The 20,990-nt window shown below is 38.4% G+C and overlaps 1 protein-coding gene and 1 pseudogene across 2 annotated transcripts; both read left to right on the forward strand.

Moving 5' to 3' along the window:
• Window positions 1-1,770: 1,770 nt before the first annotated feature.
• Window positions 1,771-4,957, forward strand: LOC104597251 (aldose reductase-like). Of its 2 annotated transcripts, none has more exons than XM_010258707.3 (9): window positions 1,771-2,275; window positions 2,621-2,671; window positions 2,773-2,846; window positions 3,018-3,105; window positions 3,439-3,645; window positions 3,769-3,840; window positions 4,075-4,317; window positions 4,431-4,520; window positions 4,602-4,957. In XM_010258707.3, the coding sequence occupies exons 1-8, from the start codon at window positions 2,135-2,137 to the stop codon at window positions 4,518-4,520; spliced, it is 966 nt and encodes a 321-aa protein (XP_010257009.1). In that variant the 5' UTR covers window positions 1,771-2,134; the 3' UTR covers window positions 4,602-4,957. The 2 variants fall into 2 exon arrangements, with proteins under 2 accessions (XP_010257009.1, XP_019053279.1); XM_019197734.2 differs by having other exon boundaries at window positions 1,794-2,275; window positions 4,610-4,957.
• A 9,982-nt stretch (window positions 4,958-14,939) lies between these two features.
• On the forward strand, window positions 14,940-16,275 carry LOC104597356 (malonyl-coenzyme:anthocyanin 5-O-glucoside-6'''-O-malonyltransferase-like; annotated as a pseudogene).
• Window positions 16,276-20,990: the final 4,715 nt, after the last annotated feature.

The following is a 20,990-nucleotide window of genomic DNA, read 5'->3' on the forward strand; positions in this document are numbered from 1 at the left end:
CACTGCTAGTCGATAAGGCTTATCCCTGTCGCCCGAATCGGTCGGGGGAGATAAGGTTAGTGGTTACGAGGCGTGATCCCGTAAAGCGTGAAATCTAGTGGTGAGATCTTTGGGGTTGTCAAGCATAGGTCGGTCAATATTACCCGAGCTTGTGCCCTTTGGATCCGACCTGGTACGAATGCCGAAGTGCCTTGGAATCGAGGTGGTCTTGATGTAATCGTGATCCGAAGTGAACTTGTCCCAAAGTGGACTTGCCCCGAGGTGGTTCGGTTATCCGAGCTCGGTCCGTTGCAGACTTGATGCGTTGGAGTGAGCTGTCATCCTGTCAGTTAGGTTGTGTCCACGTGTCCCCCTATTACTAGGTTAGGCCAAATCACCCTACATCAATGTGCTTTGAATAAGTTATTCGGAAAAGTACGGACATGCCTAATATAGATTTTTAATTCCCACTACAAAGCTATAAACATTCAGAAGGTCTAAAAACCACACTCTATGCATACATACCCACCCGTGAAACTGGCACCTACCCCAAATATACTTTAAACCTATAAATTTTGACCCTGGGGTTATCAGTCATTCTCCCTAAGTTATTTGGGTGTATTGTAATATACAATTTCAATGATGATATAGTTTAAATAGAAAGAGAAAATGTGAAAGAAATTTGGTTAAAGAATTTAAAAAAAAGGAGATTGGATGAATCTACATTCATTTAAGACAACTTACAATATGAGGAAACACGGTTGGGGGATTTATTCACCCAAAGACGAGGAGACTTACCTTAAGAGAAGATTCTCTCAACTTTCAAAGAAAGTTTTAGATTTTTAAAAAACAAAGGAAAGAACTTAATGCTTATAACTTTGACATTACAAGGCTTTATATAAAGAACATAAACTAGTAGTTGAAGTATTTAATGTAAAACTAATCATTAGAATATTTAATAAAACTAGCAGTTAGAAACCCACTAACAAATTAACCATTAGAAATCCACTAACAAACTAGCATTGTTGGAAGCCATTAGTGAATTCAAATGCAGGCCCGCTTCTCTCCTTTTTAAAATGATATGGTGCTTCTTGGGGCATAAACTTGAAATGCATCAAATGTCTCTTTTGCCATTGAATCTTTTACCGTTGACCACCACTGGCTGTAGTTCAGTAGTAGCATTTTCAAAACCGGACTGGACTGGGTGGTCGGACCAGAAAACCGAAAACCAGCCACCTCATTGATGAATCGCTGACCTGGGTGGTTGATCATCAAACCATTGACTTGGACAATGATTTTTGACATTTTTTTTTAATTTTTTGTCAGAGTGGATTGTCCGTTTAGACCGGACAGTCAAACCGTTGGACCCGAGAACCGGGCCTCGAAAGGTTCCCCGTCCAGATCCCTGTTTTCACTATTTCCACTGTTAAACAGTGAAGACTTCACCCTAACGATAGATGAACAGCAATTCAATCTTCTGCTGCTGGACCGCCACTATGAATCATTGAAGTACGATTGTTTTTGCCTCTTAAGTTCTCAGTTTCTCACCTAGAGAAACGGCAAGTTCCTTAACTTTTTTTTTTTTTCCATTGATTTGTTGTTTTGTTTGTTTGAACTTGCAAAATCCTTCTTGGTGAAATGAAACTTGGGTAAAACTCATCGAAGTCGGATGAGGAGGTATGAAATTCGAAAAATCGATCGGAGTGGAACTCAATGTATAATGTATTGATCATAACATCCGATGGGATTCGGATGACATTAATTTCTTATCGGATCCAACTCTGGATTTAGGTGGGAGGAGGCAAAAAGGCAAGGCTAATTGCCAAACATGTACGTAGGTGCTGGTGCCGGAAAAGCTGTAAAGAGTCTGTGAGATCTATCTACCAACCACGTGTCAACCATGTGCCACATGGTCTACATGCACCAGTCCACTTGCAATCTCAGTGTCTCATTCGTTCACACCTGGCAGTCACCCTGTACTGTCCTAGAAGCTACATGAATTGTCAATTGTCCTTATAAATAATCATACCCACACCGTATACAACATAAAAATAGAAAACCAACTTTGCCTCCGAATTCCCAAACGAACGCTAGAAGACGGGTAGAAAGAATCCCAGATCGAGCAGAGAAGGAAAGTAGTAAATTGTGAGAGAAGATGGCACAATCCACGTTCGTTGCGCAAGAAGTGAGCCAGTCATTTCGACTGTTGAGCGGTCACATCATACCTGCGGTGGGATTGGGCACTTGGAAGTCTGGTTCTGATGCTTCTAACTCTGTCTTCACCGCAATTGTTGAGGTATTTATTCACTCATCCCTGATCCCAAACCTTTACATTTCGACTCCGGTCCCAACTCACTGGCTTTAGAAAGCAAACACATAGGATTTTTTATTTTTTATTTTTAATAAAGTGAAAGTAGCTTATTAATTTTCTAAGACGAGAGGGCCGGAGAAGATGCTGCTATTGCTGCCTTGACTTGAACTGCATGGAAAAATATTTTCACCTTATAAGCAAATTGAATATTTTGATAAACTCGATCAGCAGAAGAAAAGGTACGTAAGATGTCAATCCTAATGAATCCGAAGATTTGTAAGTTTGTGTACAACGTAGTAGATCTCATTCCAAAAACCAAAATGACTGCAGGCTGGGTATAGACACGTGGACACGGCTTCGCAGTATGGAGTTCAACAAGAGGTTAATCCTTGGAAAGCCGATCTGTATAGCAGTTCAATCTTTCTTCTTCTTCTTCTTCTATGCAAAATAGCCCTAAGCATTGTCTGCTCTTCTCTTTCAAGGTTGGATATGCACTCAAGAAGGCCATACAAGCAGGCGTCGACAGAAAGCATCTCTTCATCACATCAAAGCTATGGTATATATAGACTAATAATGCCTAAATCCCATACTTCATTTGAATTTTGATCTACTGCATGTATATAATATATAGCAGAGGGTAGTTCTTTGTTTGCATCTGGGTTTGATCTCGATCTCGATATTCTGTTAAGCTTCAGACTTTTTCTCCTGGTTTAATTTGTCTCTACAGGTGCTCTGACTTGTCGCCAGACAGGGTAAGACCTGCTCTAAATAACACCCTCAAAGAACTACAACTCGAATATCTTGATCTTTATCTGGTGAGTGAATGTTCCCATGCATGATTAATTACTTAGTATTGTCCATGCACGAGATTTTCATCCAGCTAAGTAGCAAGCTGAATGATATAATTAGTGGTAGCTAGAAACAAACCTGATCGAATAGCTGAGAAATTAATTTATGCAGTGTGTTTAATTGGTTTGAAAGAAAAGGTGGGGAAGGGAAGGGACGTTTGATCTCTAATTAATTAACTTTCGCTTCCTTTCCCCAACTTTTCTTTCAAGGAAATTAATTAAGAGGAATACCATTTGCGTACAACTGTTAGTACTCAATTTTTTGAAGTTTTTGTTAATGGTGGTGTGATATATGTGCAGATCCATTGGCCATTCCGTCTTAAAGATGGAGCCGAGCGGCCTCCAAGGGCTGGGGATGTATTAGAGTTTGACATGGAAGCGGTTTGGAGAGAAATGGAGAAGCTAGTGAAGGATAATCTTGTTAGGGATATTGGCATTTGCAATTTCTCACGTACAAAGCTCGATAAGTTACTTAAATTTGCTGAAATAAAGCCATCTGTGTGTCAGGTAGACCACACAAACTAAATCAATTAATAAAATTTAACAAAAAATCTTCTTCCCCCAATCCCCCTAGACCCTAGTCTAGATCGATCAAAGAGATGAAGTCACTGCAGTTATTATTTTCGTCAGATGGAGATGCATCCTGGATGGAGGAATGATAAGATGTTGGAGGCGTGCAGGAAGAATGGCATCCATGTCACTGTAAGATTGATCTCTTGAATTGTGGAATGCAGTAGGATGGTTATTAGTTATATAGAATTGACGTTTAACATTTGCCCTTATAAATCCTATCTGGATTAGTTTTAGTAGAAACTTTTAAGTGGAGCATGCAAGATGATCTGTGGCATGTAGAAATGATAAAAAAGCCTCACTCTCACTCTCTCTCTCTCTCATGATTCAAGTAGAAACTTAAATGGAACAGTACTGTATGTGCAGGCTTATTCTCCCTTGGGGTCATCTGAAGGGGGGAAAGAACTGGTTCACGATCCAACAGTTAATAAAATAGCTAAAAATCTGAACAAGAGCTCGGGCCAGGTGTTGGTGAAATGGGGGTTGCAGAGAGGAACAAGTGTCATCCCCAAATCAAGCAACCCTGATAGGATCAAAGAAAACATACAGGTGTTTGGTTGGGAAATCCCGGCGCAGGACTTCGAGGTGCTGTCCAACCTTGGTGATCAGGTACATTCATCATCTTCTCTCTTCTGTATCACATAGGCCATATATCAATCATTTGTCTTCCTAGTGTTTGTGAATTTAATTATTATTAAGTTTTGTTAAAATAATGGTTGCAGAGGAGAATATTGGACGGAGAAAATCTGTTTGTGAATAAAAGCGACGGACCATACAGGAGTGTGGCTGAACTGTGGGACAATGAAGATTAGGTAATGCTTCAATTCTAGTGAAGTTAATTTCTTTCTGTTATATTGCTTTGCTGTTCTAACCCTTGTACCTTGCTTTGGAAGCGATCGAGGAGCCGAGTGTTGCTGTGTTTTGACGGTGATGACAGACGACCTTATTGGCTTCTTCTGTGAATAGATAGATAAATGAATGAAATATTAGATAGAGATATGCATGCATGCCCATCGAAATTTTCTTCCTTTATTCTGGTTTTTCTCCAACTTCATTGGCAAACGTTGTCCTGGGTGGTGCAAAATTCTATGTAGAGGAATTGGCCTCAAACCCTTTCCATACAAACATCAGGATAGTCGTACTTAAGTTCAATTTCTTCGCAATGTGCAAACCCTGAAAATTAAAGCCGACGATTGTAACTAAAATTAATTGCATCGATCTTCTCTCTGAGAACGAAGGGAGTTGTTCATTGACTCTGGTCTGGCTTGTTGGTGGGGCTTGTGTTGTGTAGGTATATATCTTGAATATATTAATAGGTGCTTATGTGCAATTAATGCTCCTTACCTTAACATACAGTAAGTTCAAAACAGAAACTACTTATTATTAGTGAATACTGAAAGCTACCAAAATGATGAAGTTGAGCTACTTGTTGTCGACTGATCTTGTTGAGAAAAATAACTTCAACATTAGACACAATAAAACAGCAATGCTGTTATTGAAATCAAGGTATTCAAGTTTATTTTTCTCTCTTAGTATGGGGGAAAAATAAGTCGATGCTCATTATATTAATGAAAATGGGGTATATCCCTCAACTATTCCTTCAGAATCCTTGAGAATCATGGTCTGTAACAATCGATAATGTTATGTATATCATCCGAAATGAAGCACTTCCCAGAGTTCTAATTTCTCCAGTGCACTTCATAAGTATTGGCTGTGTTAGAGATAAAAAACTTATGCAGGATCATCACCTAACGGCTTAAAGGCTTAAGCTTTTAAGGTTGAATAATGGTTTCTTGTGTTGGATCAAGTGGTTTAAAGTGGACGATTTTTAATTAAATTTCAGTATAAGGTATGAGACTTCAAGCCCAATAGGCTTTTGTGTGGAGGGGCATGTTAGAGAATATCTGTGAAGGGGGCGTGATAGAGAATAAAAATTTATAGAGTAACTTCACAGTTTATGTTTTTAGGTGGAGTGACTGTTACTGACAACCTTTTTCTTATAAATTCCTTCAATTTAATGTTTTAAAATTATTTATTATATACCAAGGCGGGAAGGCGGCACTCCGGATCCAGTGCGTTTGGACTCGAAGGGATTTTTTCTTCGAGTCCATTAAAATTTTGACACGTCGGTGTTCAACTGGCCATCACTGATAAAATATTTTTAAATAAAAAATTGAGGAAGAAAGAATGCTCGTGGTCCAGTATGAGTTTTATTCCCATATGTGAGTAACATCATGGCAACCACTATGCCAACTTGTGAATCAACTTTGGCACGTGCTCGTTAAACGATATATCTGAAACCTATGGCACCGTTTCATGAACATTTACTCCCAATTTCTCCACTCACACCTTGAAGTTTACAATCTTGACTTTCATTAGAAAACCATCACCAGAACCGCTTGGCCGTTCTCCATCACGTTGATGTCTGTCTCTGCTATGTTATAAGCACTTAGCATTGCTAGTGCGCTATCCAAGCTGTGGCCAGTCATGTTTATGCTTAGTTCCTCATCTGGGTATTGATGCATCAGCCGCTTGATTTCACTTAGGATCTACTTTCGAGCCGAGTACTTGCAGAACTGACACGAAAATGTTATTGTATCATATACTGAGATACTGCTTTGTAGAATTGCCTGGACTGAAGAAGCCCAAGGCTAAAGCACTTCCTGCGGACGCTAAAATCTGCTTCCCGCTTTATTATTTTCTTTGATTTAATCCTATTGTTGCTGGTGATTCAAGTTAGCAAAATCGATGAGGAAAATGAAACAATAATGTATCAGAGCACCCCTGAACAATTCTTTTGATATTGAAATCTTATTTTTTTTTTTTAGTTCTCTTTATTTCATTTTTCCATTTGGTTTGCCAAAACACTACAGTTCTTGTTGATTGAGGGAGCAAGGTCTAAGTCTGAGAACAGAGAAGAGAATGTGAAGGCTTTAGAATTTTTTGTTCGTATAAAGAAGAAGATTTGCATGCAAGAAGAAGACAATCTCGTGTCCTGGGTTTGTCTTGCATATCCAAAGTCACAATTGTAAGTAGACTTTATCTTTCCATTAATGGTTGGAGTTTTTTGAACAATGAATTCAGGATAATTCAAACAACAAATGTAAAATAGCACAAAAAAACCAAAAAGAAATACTCAATAGATACAGAGGAAAAGAATTTTCAAACATTCATACATTACTATTTGTTGGAATTAAAAGGAATATAAAAAAAATGATTCTATCATTGGCATTCAAGAAGGAAGCTGGAATTAAAAGGAATATAAAAAAAAAATGATTCTATCATTGGCATTCAAGAAGGAAAGATGAAAAACCCTAGACATAGATATCAGCTTTTCTCTGAATATTCTTGATGTTTGAAACTTTTCACTCCACAATCACCATATATGTTGCTCGCCCTTCTATTGTAGGTTGAACACCATTGACGAAGGCTTATTGTTGTCAATGGTGTGGTTGGGTGAAAAAGGTTAGAGTCTGAGAACGTGAGGGCTTTGGAAATTTCTGTCGTATTAGTTTTAAAAAGTTATCGATTTTTATTTAAAATTATTTTTGTCACTCATAAAACTTATTAGTAGATAAACAGATTTTCACTTGTTTCTTGTTGTGTTGCATGAAGGAGCAGAGTAATCTTACTGCAACTCATCTTTGATTTTGGCGACAAGAAAGAAGTTTAGACTTTAGAGCAAGATGGAGACCAAAAGGGAGTACAGTTTTGTTATTGGTGCTGGGTTTGTTGGCTTTTTCTGCAACGTTTCAAGATTGCTTTGCAGCATTCAATCCGTTCAACTAGAGAAAGCAAACAAGATCAGATAAAGCGTCATCCAGCAACCAAGCATGGAACCCAGAATCGTCTCTCCTCCGTTGTGTTTCCAGCTCGTGGGAATGTGTATCCTAATGTTGTTTCTTCCCTAAATTTATAGTGTATTAAAAGGGTCCATGTATAGGCATGTTAGGTAAGAACAATGAGTGAGCACATAATAGTTGTGTGACACATGTTTCAGTTAAGTGTTCTTTCATCCAAACATTTTTGTTCTGTTAGATAGGAATTATCTATTATTTTATTATTTTTATTAAAATAATTAAAAATAAAAACAATGAAAAAGGAAAACTTAAACGTGTTAGGAATTGGGACTCATTTACGTTTTTATTTTTTATTATTATTTTTTTATTTTAATGATTTTAATAAAAATAATAAAATAATGGATAATTTTTATCTAACGGAGCAAAAACTAGGGGTGGCAATGAACCGAGCTTTTCACAAGTTGCTCGAGCTCGGCTCGGCTCGGTTTTAGCCAAGCTCGAGCCCAATTTAGTGGCTCGACCATTAAACGAGTCGAGCTCGAGCCTACTAGAGCTTGACTCGTGAGGCTAATTCTTATTTTCTTAAATATAAAAAAATTATATATTTTTATTTTTATAAAATATATTTTCTAAATATTTTTATAAAATATAAAATGAGTCGAGCCGAGCTCGAGCTTATGAACTTTTGACTTGAGCCAAGCTCGAGCTCGAGGTTTTGGCTCGAACTGAGCTCGAGTTCGAGCTCGAGTCTTATAGAATAGTCTCGAGCTCGAGCTCGAGCCTGGTACTATTCAGCTCGGCTTGGCTCGAATCCACCCCTAGCAAAAACGTTTGGATGAAAGGCACATTAACTGGGACATGTGTCACATAGCTATTACGTTTCACTCATTGTGTTTACCTAATGTGCCTATTACATCCGGACCCAGTCAATGTGCCTTTCGTCCAAACGTTTTTGCTCTGTTAGATAAAAATTATTCATTATTTTATTATTTTTATCAAAATAATTAAAAATAAAAAACAATGAAAAAAAAAACGTAAATGAGTCCCAATTCCTAACACGTTTAAGTTTTCATTTTTCATTGTTTTTATTTTTAATTATTTTGATAAAAATAATAAAATAATGGATAATTCCTGTCTAACCAAGAAAAATGTTTGGATGAAAGGCACATTAACTGGGACAAGTGTTTGGATGAAAGGCACATTAAGCGGGATGGGTTTTCATTTTGGGCTATGTGTTTGCATGCAGGAAATGATATCCGCACATGAATTTTTATGGATTGTCTCTCACCAGACTCCACCGTTATATCGTTCTTCGTGGAGTTGCCTTACTTCTCCACATAACCTTGGGTCTCCTCTCCTTTAGTCAGCGTCATTTTCTCTCTCTCGTTTATATGTTCCAAGGTTGGTCACTTCTTCCATCTACTTTTATTCAAATTAGCCGGATATAACGATCCTTGCTTTCTACTCATCTTCAGATAGCTAGGCCTTCGAAGTGGCCACGAGGGTTGAGCATAAAACTTCTGTTATTTGTTTACTTTTTGGTTGGGTAATTTGAATTTGAAACATGGAACATTCAATTTTTCTCCATGATGCCCTTGTTACCGTGCAGCTCTGTTATGCTCCTGCCACCACCCACCTCCGCCTCCTCCCCCACGCTTCATCATCTACCTTGCCTTCTCCCGTCCTCCCTCCGTTGCATGTTCTCTGTCTCAATGCCTCAATGCCTCCGAAAGTGTTCATAGGTTTCGAATGCCGCCTGCTGTTGATTGCCTGCTTGTAGGTTGAACCCCGCCACCTCATCCACTTTGATGACATCCTTGATTGGAAATACAGATCTTGCTACTACTTCTTGGTGTTGGTATAGAAATCATGAACCACCGTTGATCTGGATGGTTGGACCATTTGGTTTGGAAATTGCCCAGGCAATTAGTTCCATTTTACTTCAAACACAGTTCTTGGACAAAAATATTGAATCGGTCAATGACCCATTGATCCGGGCACTCGAATTGTTTACCCATTCAATGATTTTTTATTATTTTCAAATTTTAATTATTTTTCATTTTTTTTAATTTATTTTGTCAGAACGGACTGCCCGTTCATATTGGACAGTTGAACCATTGACTCGGGAACCGGTGGCTAGCTACAAATTTCAGGGTGGTACCACAAAAAGGATCACTGAATGATAAAACATCTCCTTCCATTTGTTGCTCTTCTTGAAGTTCCCGTCCTTCTTCTTTACTTATAATGCATGATTAGTCTTATTCGATCCATTTTCCACAAAATTGATTTTAGAGTTCAATATACCGGCCAGGGTTTTATCCCTATTGTCTCTAATCTGAGACTCTTCTTCAATACGAAGGTGTTGCTGAATTTGCTCAAGGTAAATTCTTCAGTGTTATGTAGAATCTTTCCTGTAATCCTTTCAAAAGAATGAAAGTTTGGCAATTATTGCTCCCACTTGGCAAGTCTCCAACTCCCGAGCTTCCTTGCAGATTTTATTCGCCATTTTGTTTCTCATGATCATCTTAACTCTCCCACAAGCTTCCCTGCTTGCGGACTCCGGCGCTCATGGCACCACCCAAGTCAGTGAAAGTGGTGGAGTTATGCAAAGTCACTCCTGCAGCTGGCTCAAGCTCCGGCTCCGACTCAGTCATCGAAGCATCACTCCTAGTCTCTTTCATTGACTTGTTGACTTGTTCTGGTTGCCTGTTCCACCCAAGCAACTAATTTACTCCTACCGCATCCCTCATTCATCTACTCACTTCAGACAGAGCCTCCTTCCCCACATCAAACACTCACTCTCCCTCACCCTCCTCCACTTCTACCCCTTTGTCGGACATCTGTCATTGGAATGTCCCAAGCTCATGATCCATTACTGTTGGATTTTGATCTCATAAGAGATTAAATCCAATGGGTTTGATTGGTCAATTACATGAGAAATTGCACCTGCACACTTGATTGAAAAATCAGTTTTTCTCTTACAAAACCCAATTTTGAACTTGTCCCACATTGGAAAATTATAAGTTTTGTTTTCAGTATTTCAATAGGAGTTGATTTACACTCCTTGGAATTAGTAGAGGAGAGTATGAGGATTCGATTTGATTCAACATGGCAGAATCGTCCTCTGGATGGCAGAATCGTCCTCTAGTGGCCATGATTACTGAAGTCAACATGGTAGAATCGTCCTCTGGATGGTGGTTTGATTCAGGCGCCACAGTCCATGTTTGCAAGGACAAGTCCTTGTTCAAGACATATGAAGAAGTGACTGATGGCCAGGAGGTACAGATGGGAAATCAAACATGTGCCAAAATTGCTGGAAGAGGCAGCGTAGAGTTGAACTTCACCTCCGGAAAGACACTGACTCTCCTGAATGTTCTCCATGCTCCTGACATTAGAAAGAACTTGGTCTCAGTAAATCTTGTTTGTAAGAGGGGATTCAAAGTTGTCTTTGAATCTGACAAACTAATCCTATTCAAGAATGGAATGTTTGTCGGAAAGGGATATGGTTGTAATGGTATGTTCAAATTAAGTATTAATGAAGGAAAAGTTTCTACTTATATTGTTGATTCTTTCTCTTTATGACATGATAGATTAGCACACTTGAATTTTAAATCCATAAAGAACATGAGCAAGCTAGGTATAATTGGTTACAGTAATGAATCAACTCAAAAATGTGAAATATGTGTAAAATCTAAAATGGCTAAGAAACTTTTCTCTAGTGTCGAGAAAAATTCTCAACTTCTAGAACTAATCCATTCTGACATCTGTGAACTCAATGGTGTATTAACTAGAGGAGGTAAGAGATACTTCATAACATTTATAGATGACTTTTCTAGTTACACCTATGTCTACCTTATGAGAACTAAGGATGAAGCCTTTGACATGTTTAAACTATATAAGATTGAAGTTGAAAATCAACTAGAAAAGAAAATTAAAATCCTTAGAAGTGATAGGGGTGCTGAATACTTTAAAAATGAGTTTAATTCTTTTTTGTGAAGAATTTGGAATAATACATCAGTGTTATGCTCCCTATACCCCTCAACAGAATGGTCTGACTGAAAGGAAAAATAGAACACTTATAGAAATGATAAACTGCATGTTGTTAAAAGCTAATGTACCCTTAAACCTGTGGGGGGAAACACTCCTAACAACCTGCCATTTACATAACAGAATTGTTTCTAGAGTTAATAACAAATGCCTATATGAATTATGGACAGGAAGAAAGCTTAATTTAACATATCTAAAAGTGTGGGGGTGCTTAGCATATTATAGAGTACCAAATCCTAAAAGAACTAAATTAGGACTCGGAGCTAAGAAAAGTATGTTTGTTGGATATGCAGAACATAGCAAGGCCTATAGGCCTCTAGACTTAGAGTTCAACATAATAATTGAAAATAGAGATGTTAAATTATTTGAAAATAAATTGTGTTATGAACCTACAGAAAATGACAGAGAAACTCAGATCTCAATACTTGTTGATAATAATGAGACTGAAAGAAGAAATGACACAACTATAACACCTACAATAGGACTTAGAAGAAGTCAAAGACAAAGAACAGAGAAACACTTAGGTTCAGATTTTATCTCTACTTAGTCAATTGTGTTTTTGGTTGAGGCTGATAGAGAGAAGATTTTAAATAAAATACCTATTGTCCCAAACATTGAAAATGATCCAAAAGCCTATACTGAGGCCATGACCTCTAGAGATGCTACATTTTGGAAGGAAGCTATAAATGATGAAATGGATTCAATAATGTCAAATAACACATGGGTACTAGTAGATTTGCCTCCAGGATCAAAACCAATAAAATGTAAATGGGTGTTTAGAAGAAAATACAACACTGATGGAACTGTACAAACTTTTAAGGTTAGATTGGTAGCCAAAGGATTTAGTCAAAAAGAAGGGATTGATTATTTTGACACCTATGCACCAGTGGCTAGAACAACTTCTATTAGAACACTCATAGCATTAGCATCCATTTATCACTTATCTGTTCACCAAATGGATGTTAAAACCGCTTTATTAAATGGTGATTTAAATGAAGAGGTTTATATAGAATAGCCAGAAGGATTTGTTCTTCTTGGAAACGAGAAGAAAGTCTGTAAACTGGTTTAATCACTATATGGATTAAAACAAGCACCTAAACAGTGGCATGAGAAATTTGATTATTGCATCATAACTTTTGGTTTTAAACATAATAATGCTGATAGATGCATCTACTCAAAATTCACTGAAAATTATGGAGTAATTGTATGTCTTTATGTTGATGATATGCTTATTGTGGGTACCAATATGGTTGGCATAAATGAAACTAAAAACTATTTATCCTCTGTCTTCAATATGAAAGATTTAGGAGAAGTAGATACCATCTTAGGAATAAAAGTTAAAAAGCATAGTAGGGGCTATGCATTAAGTCGATCACATTATATTGAGAAAGTACTTGAGAAATTTAAGCATTTAGGGTTTAAAGAATATAACATGCCATATGATTCTAGTATAAAGCTAGTAGAAAATACTAGTAGAGCAATTGCACTACTTGAGTATGCTACTGCAGTAGGAAGCTTGATGTATGCTATGCTTTGTACCAGACCTGATATTACATTTGCAGTAAGTAAACTCAGTCGGTTTACAAGTAACCCCGGTGCAGAGCACTGGAAGGCAATTGAGAGAGTTCTTGGGTATCTCAAGAGAACCTTGGAACTTAGCTTATTTTACTATGATTATCCAGCTGTAGTAGAAGGGTACATTGATGCAAGTTGGATTACCGGTAATAGAGATAACAAGTCCACATCTGAATGGATTTTCGTCCTTGGTGGGGGTGCAATCTCTTGGGCATCCAAGAGACAAACTTGTATATCTCACTCGACCATGGAATCCGAATTCATAGCCTTAGCGGCTGCTGGAAAAGAGGCTGAATGGATTATGAATTTATTATTGGATATAAAACTTTGGCTTAGTCCTATGCCTCCAATTTCCATTTATTGTGATAGTGAGGCAACTCTGTCAAGGGCCTACAGTGGTACCTACAATGGTAAGTCCAGACATATAAGTCTGAGACATGAATTTGTTAGGGAACTGATTCAAGATGGAGTCATCACTATAATCTATGTGAGGACAAGTAAAAACTTGGTTGATCCTCTTACCAAGGGCTTGGCCAGAGAATTGGTAAAAATGACAACCAAAGAGATGGAATTAAAACCCTTTACTTAGTCACATGTACTGGTAACCCAACCTGAACTGAAAACCATCAGTATTGGGTTTAATGGGTAACAACAAGTTACAGCAATGTGACTGTTAGCACTGACGTTGAGAAATTTCCCATCACAACATAAACAGTGATGTCTGTTATGATGAGAGGTTGAGATAAACTCTTAATGAAGTTCTGAAATGTGTCAAATAACGGAGCACATAGTGAAATTTCACCTATGTGAAATTAGAAGTGGTGCCGCTTCTCATGAGGGTTTGGGTTTACTCTCGGGATTGTTCATGAAACCAGGAAAGAAGCACATGGCCATAACAGTGTTGAGCAAAACTTGAAACTCTTGTAGAGACTGGACATTTTTGTGTGTATAGGTGTCTCCGGTCTGTCTTGAGAGTAATTGGTTTAAGGTCTTACTACCAATAACTTTGACAAGGCTCTAAGATAACTATACTAACAAGAGGTTTAAGTTGATAAACACTTTTTGTATGCATAACTATGTCATAGTAGTTTGGATTGAGAGAGAACTATGTAATTGATCAATCAATGTGGGGGATTGTTGGATTTTAATCTCATAAGAGATTAAATCCAATCGGTTTGATTGGTCAATTACATGAGAAATTACACCTACACACTTGATTTAAAAATCAATTTTTTTCTTACAAAACCCGGTTTTGAACTTGTCCCACATTGGATAATTATAATGTTTGTTTTCAGTATTTCAATAGGAGCTGATTTACACTCCTTAGAATTAGTAGAGAGGCACAATTCAAAGTTAACAGTCACGATTCGATTGGGTGTGATCAAGAGGCATAATTCAAAGTTAACAGTCACCAACTATTAACTACTTTTTAAACATTCACAATGTTTGAAATTGTGACTGTTCAAGGTGCCTTTTCTAAACCAGCACCCACCTTTTCCTCATACCTCTTCACAAATTATTTAAGGAGCATGAATCAGACTCCAAAAACACACAATTTCGAAATTCACTCTCTCTCTCTCTAGTCCAGTCTGCTACAGTCTCACAGAAGGTTTCTTTGGAGACTCTTCAACTTTGCTGGTTGCAGATTCTCGCCCAAATGCTCTGTTGTATCCTGGGAACGAATTTGCGTGTAACCCAACAACAAACTCAATAAAACTGAGTGGGGGCAAATAAAGTTCTAAAGACAGTGTCTTCAGACGCGCCTCAGAACTTCTCCTCCGAAGTTACAGTAACCCTATCTTCCCCAACATGAACTTCATCAACGCATGGCCTTCGGCTTGCAGGGTAGGCTGGGTGAGATATCTTTGTCAAACGAAGCTCTTCCATGCTATGACAAAACAGTGATCAAGGACCCAAAAGGCTTAGAGGAGATGTATCTGAACCAGTTGACAGAGCACTACTGCTAGTCCACCAGAAACCATAGATTAGACGTTTTGGACTTTGGGCAGCCGGACAATACAGTCAGAGCCACGTTTGAACTGAGTCGGGCCAATATTGCAACACTGAAGGCAGGCGCCATGGCTTTGCACAAGGACAAACAGCTACCACCAGCCCGGCCTGTCGACCTTCACGTTGCTGTGCGCTTATATCTGGGTATATCCTTGGTTAAGTCCGGGGATCAAAGGGTTTCCCTTTCGTTCAACGTGGACTGTGGGGCTCGACAGAAGCCTCCGGTTCCGGCCACGTACTTTGGCAACTTCGTCGGGACTCGTGTAGTGACGGCCGAGAGGGCTGATTTGCTGAGACACGATGGAATTGTCATTGCAGCATGCTTGATCGAGGAGTCCATTAATGGGTTGGAAGATTCCGATTTCATTGGCGATTTGCCTGCAATAGCGGTTCTTCTGCTTTGTGAGAATTGAAAAAGGCAAGATAAAGAAAAAGAAACAAAGAAACAAAAACAGAACTAAAATACCTACACAGGAATAGGAACCACCGAACCAGGATCCGAAGAAGTTATTTGATGTAATTGGACTGTAAATCGTTAAAACGGATTCTTGAATCTGATGCCATTAATGCATTTTCAGTCTCAATTTTGATTTTGGTCCAATTTGATGGCCGTTTTCTTTTTCATTTGTTCATTATTTGAGTTTGGCGCCACTGTTCCAGAACAATTTCCGTTATCATTGGCGCAAATCTCGCCATTAAGGTTCTGTGAAGCGTCGTTGGTTGTTTATTACAATTTATTCTGAGGCTTCTCGTAGACTGATGAATCAATCGCTGAGAATTTAAACAGATAAACCTTTCAAACAACTACCTTCCGGGTTCTCTTCCATGGCCAATCGGAAACTTTTCTGGCATCTAGAAGCTCCTCCTGGATGGGAATTTCTTCTCCCGTAGTATTCCGGCTGAATTAGGTAGGATCAGTTTTATGGTGAAGCATCGTTGGCCATTTATTACAATTTGGTCGGATTTCTTCCCGTAGACTGAATCAATTGCTGAGAATTTGAACAGATAAATCTTTCAAACAACCAGCTTACGGGTTCTCTTCCACGATCAGTTGGAAGTTTTTTTAGGGTCCAGAAATTCGTCCTGGATGGGAATTTATTCTCCCGTGGTATTCGTATCACTCTCCCGTGCTCAGCAGGGGTTACTCCGCTAGTATAATTTCTATGACAAGCAGCAAATAAATATTATTTAAAAAAATAGTTTATCTAATAACAGGTCATATTATTGTAAAATTGATATCTATCCACAATATGTCAATATCAAATTTGTATTATTAAGAGGTCAGTGAAATGACTTGTGATGGCGATTGAGCAAGATTCGTGGAAATATCATGAAACCCACATGGTGGATATGTTCACATCAAAATAATGGATAATTATGATCTGACGATGAAGTTGGTTTGTGTTATGTGAAGAAATACAAGCAGCTGGTCATGCCTTACTTAGCCAGTGTTGTGAGACTCCGATTAATTGGGCCGGACGGCTGAACCGGTGAAATGACCTTTCTGCTCTTGATTAAATTAAATGATAGCTTTTACGGTTTGAATGGGTTATTTGTTCAGTTAACTAACTGATAAAACCATAACCTGATGAGCATTCCGGCCGGTTTTATCTCCGGTCCAAGTCTTAAGACAAAAGTATTGGCCTTAAGTGTGGTTAGGAATATAGGGTTTTCCGCAGGCATATATGCATATATGCATTAATTTTTTTTTTGTTCTTATGAGATTTAATTCATCGTGAATAAAAACCTAAGAAACTGAGAGCATTCTAATTCTACTATTCTAGGACTTGGTTCAATTGTCTGTGCCTGTGGTGAATAAACTTCTGGAGCTGTATATAGAAAAACTGAACAAGAAAGGGAAGAACATCTTATGGTGTATTACTTGTATTCGTGGAGCTCTTGCAAACTCTTTGCAGTGGAAATAGATCTCTCTCTCTCTCTCTCTCTCTCATTTTATTTTGTTTTATTTTTCCCTACTTATTGTATTTTGGTACTTGAATTCTTTGATTAGAGTTTGTATGGATACGATGCAGACCTCAGACAGAGTTTGGCTAATGGGGGACCTCACTAAATTAATTCCTCGTCTTATACCATATATATATGATAATAAAGTAGCTGCACGGCGTTGATATTTAGACGTCCACCTAACCTAAGTACAATCGATTTGTCATTTGGGCGGAGAAGCAAACCCTCCTGACCAATTGTTTCCATTTCTGCAAATACAATATGGGCAGCTTTTGTTAGCTCTGCATTTCCACATACATTGTCGTATGGCTAAGCCTAACGGGCCCTCTCACCGACGCCGCAGTCGCAGATGGATTATAAAGATTAAAGATGCTACGTAGCTTGCTAATTTTCTGCTACCATTCGATCATTAAGCCTCGTTATATCTATGTTTGTGCTTAGTTCAGTTACCCATCAAAACTTAAAAGTTTTCAACTAGAAACTAACCAGTCTCTGCCATAAAAATATTAATAATTTTGCTGTGATTGTAGATTTCAACCTAGATTTCCAATTCTGATCCTATTATGACCTTTAGGTTAAGTTATACGGGAATTTTCTAACTAGGCTTTAGACAAAAAGAACGGAAAGGGGGAGATGGGGAGAAATGATGAATCCTCCTTCAGTCAAATGGGGTGAATTAATTAATTATTTAATTTGAAAGATCAACAAACAAACTCAGAATTGAAATTGCCAACATACATTTCCATTGTCAATATTCAATCAGAGATCTATCACCAGTTAAAAGGGGTTTAGTTCAAGTTGCCTCTCCTAAAGTTAGAGCTTGGAGATTAGTCTTCTTAATTAGAAGACTGCCTTATACTTATTGTGTTTGATCAATCTTGGCTTGACCGGAGCCTTTTTTTAGTGGACGTTACTGTTATTGTTAATACCCAAGTTAGCATTACTTAATTAGATTACAAAATAGAGAGTCTAGTTAAACCCAGTCAATTTATCTCAGCCTACCCAGCCAGTTAAGTCCAGAGTCCAGAGTGTATAGTGTGGCCACATCCTTTCTCTATTCTATTGTAGGATGGCCCATCAAAAGCAACCAATTCAGGCCAGTCGGCCACATAACATCCCACCAGACAGGTAGAGTTGGCTCCACACGGGAGTGTGTACAACATGATCAGTAACTTTTTCCATCTGTTCACTTTGCCCGTCGACAGTGAAGACAATGTTTGTTGATAGTAGCAGTACGTACCTTCTTCTTACCATGGTTCATATATAACAGAAATTACCATCTCAAGTCTGAATTGGAGCAATTATTTTCCAATTGCTAAGAGTAGACTCAAAGTTGAGGTCATTTCATGGTTTCGGCAAATTATTGAAATGATTCCATTTCACATCAATTAAACATGCCATAAGGCTCTGTTTGGGAAGAGTGTACAATTGCAATATGTACAGTACAAAAAGAAGGTTTAGAAATAATATTTATTGCACATGCAGTTCTCTCTATCTGCATTGTTCTCAAATGGAGCCTAAGGAACCAAAATCTTTCAGGAGTAGTAAGGATTCATTTTGGTTGACAGCCGGAAATCAGAATTGGAATGGTCTATTCCCTTGACCTGTTTAGCTCAGATTGGAATCAGAACCAGAATTGGCTGGAATGGATTCTCATTCCTAGGGGAAGGGGAGGGAATGGCCATTCCCTCATATGGGGGAATGCCATTCTATTGGCAATGAGAATGGGGTTCCTCTCCTGCCCAATCAAATAGTTTGAATTGGAAATAGTCCATTTTGATCCTTATTGGCAAACCAAACAAATCCAAATATTGAAAAGTGGAAGATGTCTACTAGATTTGTTCATGGGCCAGGTAATCCTATGCACTGGCCTGTCCTAATAAGTCGAGCTTGGACAAAATTTTAAACCCGTGGGTTTGGGCTCTAAAAATTGGGCCTGAATATTTTTCAAGTCAAGCTCGGGCTTTCTCAAATAAACCCAGCCCGACAATATTAAATATATAATAGAAATATAATATATGTCTTAAAATATAATCTATATTATATAAAAATAAAATTAATAACAAAAAAATATTATATATATTAAATGTATAAAGTAGTATATAATTAATGAACATATTATAAAATACATGTCAAAATCAGCTCGGACTCAAGCCTGATAATTTTAGGCAAAGTCTGGCCGGAACCCAGCCCGACCCATCAATAGGTGCATTGTCCACCACCACTCAGACCATAAATGTGGATATATATATATATATAGTTAAATTCGTCTCATGGGTCTGTATAAGAAGCTAGCAGATGACATGTGTAGAAGGAATATGATCTGTTTCCTTCTCTTAACTAAGCTGCACAAAATACAAAATACCAAAGAAAGGTATGGCCAGGTGTGTAACAAACAAGACGAAGGTTGTCCTCGTAAAGTGTAAACTTTAATATAATTAATTCCATGGTTACTATTGCATGTTCCAAGTTTCATGAATCTTATGAGAGAGAGAGTAACAGACAAAGAATGGCTTAAAAAACTCAACCATTCTACTTTCTTTTATGAACGTAACAATGTGACATCTCCTTCGTAACGCAGGGAATAGTGTTGGCACTGTGCTTAGATTTATATAAATTAAAAGATGGAGATGCAAAATGAAAATATCATCTCTCTCTCTCGATCCTCACCAAATTCATAACGTCCTGTCCTGTCCAAATACAAACCCAGGTCCCAACAGAGGACAAGTGTTGTATGTGGTTCAGTGCCAGTCCACGACGATGCTCGCTGTCCTTGTCCTCTGAGCCGATGGATCCCTACATCACTTACATCATGCAATTAACAAATGGGTACGTTAATCAAAATTAAGAAACTTGGGTCTGGGCTTATAGGGTTGATGGAGCAAGTATACCAGGTCCGGACTCCGGAGGACTACCAACCCAACCACCATAGGATTAGGATAATAGGAAACAATACCGAAAACTCTACTCTACTCTAATCTCTAGGTGTGTTTGTGTGAATAGATTAATAGGGGTTCCACCTTGGCTTTGGCTTTGGCTTTTAGTGTGAACTCAAACCCAGTCGGTCTCTTCAACGATTCTTTCTTTCATTTTTCTTCAAAAAACTCGTCACCTTCATCGCCCCTTATATTGGAATCAACCAATCAATCTATTAATTAAGTTTCTAATGTTGCCTTCCTTTCAGTTTCAGCGTTCGCTGCTTGCTCGTGTGTACCCTCCAGACCTCCATTAAAATATTGTATCGCTGTGGTCGGTGCCCCCACACCCCCTCGTGCGACGAAGTTTCCTACCCTAACGTGCGCCGGAAACGTTTTATCTGCCAGATTCCCATATGACACCCTGCTCACCTTCCTCCATAATTACCTTACTACCCTATTACTACATCTCCCATCTCCACGGCTCCACTTTATTTCGCTCGTTCCGTCCGTGCTCTCACCGGATCCGGTTCCGACCACATTCTGAATTCTTAAATTAGCGTTAGAAGGCCGGCCGGTCGGACGCACGCATTCCTCCGATCAGGAAAGAGGGTCAAATATAAATTGAAGAACAACCTACATGACATTTCCACCCGTTAGGTCTAATTCCATAATTTAACCCGGCAGAATGGCAGATGAGAGCCTGTGCTGTGAGGGGCATAAGTGTAAATTAGCGACTGACGGACAGAGACAGGAGCCACGAGACCATCCATACACCTCGTGTTAGAACAGCTGGACAGTGTTGGAGTCGGAGGTATTCCAATTTTTTAAGCTTTTAAAATAAATGAATTTGAATTAATATTCCGTACCTGCTCATCGCTTATCCTCCGTCCAGCTTTCCTCCTCCAAAGTCCAATCTCCATTTTTTTTAGAAAAATTATTATTTTATTTATATTCAATTATTATTTTC

The sequence above is a fragment of the Nelumbo nucifera genome, chromosome 2, assembly GCF_055504915.1.
Source record: "Nelumbo nucifera cultivar China Antique chromosome 2, China Antique-T2T, whole genome shotgun sequence".
NCBI lineage: Eukaryota > Viridiplantae > Streptophyta > Magnoliopsida > Proteales > Nelumbonaceae > Nelumbo > Nelumbo nucifera.

What these genes read in the sequence shown, in the direction of transcription:
- LOC104597251 (XM_010258707.3), top strand. Translation starts at nt 2,135, where the DNA reads ATGGCACAATCCACGTTCGTTGCGCAAGAAGTGAGCCAGTCATTTCGA. An exon ending in TCTTCACCGCAATTGTTGAG is followed by an intron (nt 2,276 to 2,620) that starts GTATTTATTCAC and finishes AAATGACTGCAG; the next exon opens with GCTGGGTATAGACACGTGGA. An exon ending in TTCATCACATCAAAGCTATG is followed by an intron (nt 2,847 to 3,017) that starts GTATATATAGAC and finishes TTGTCTCTACAG; the next exon opens with GTGCTCTGACTTGTCGCCAG.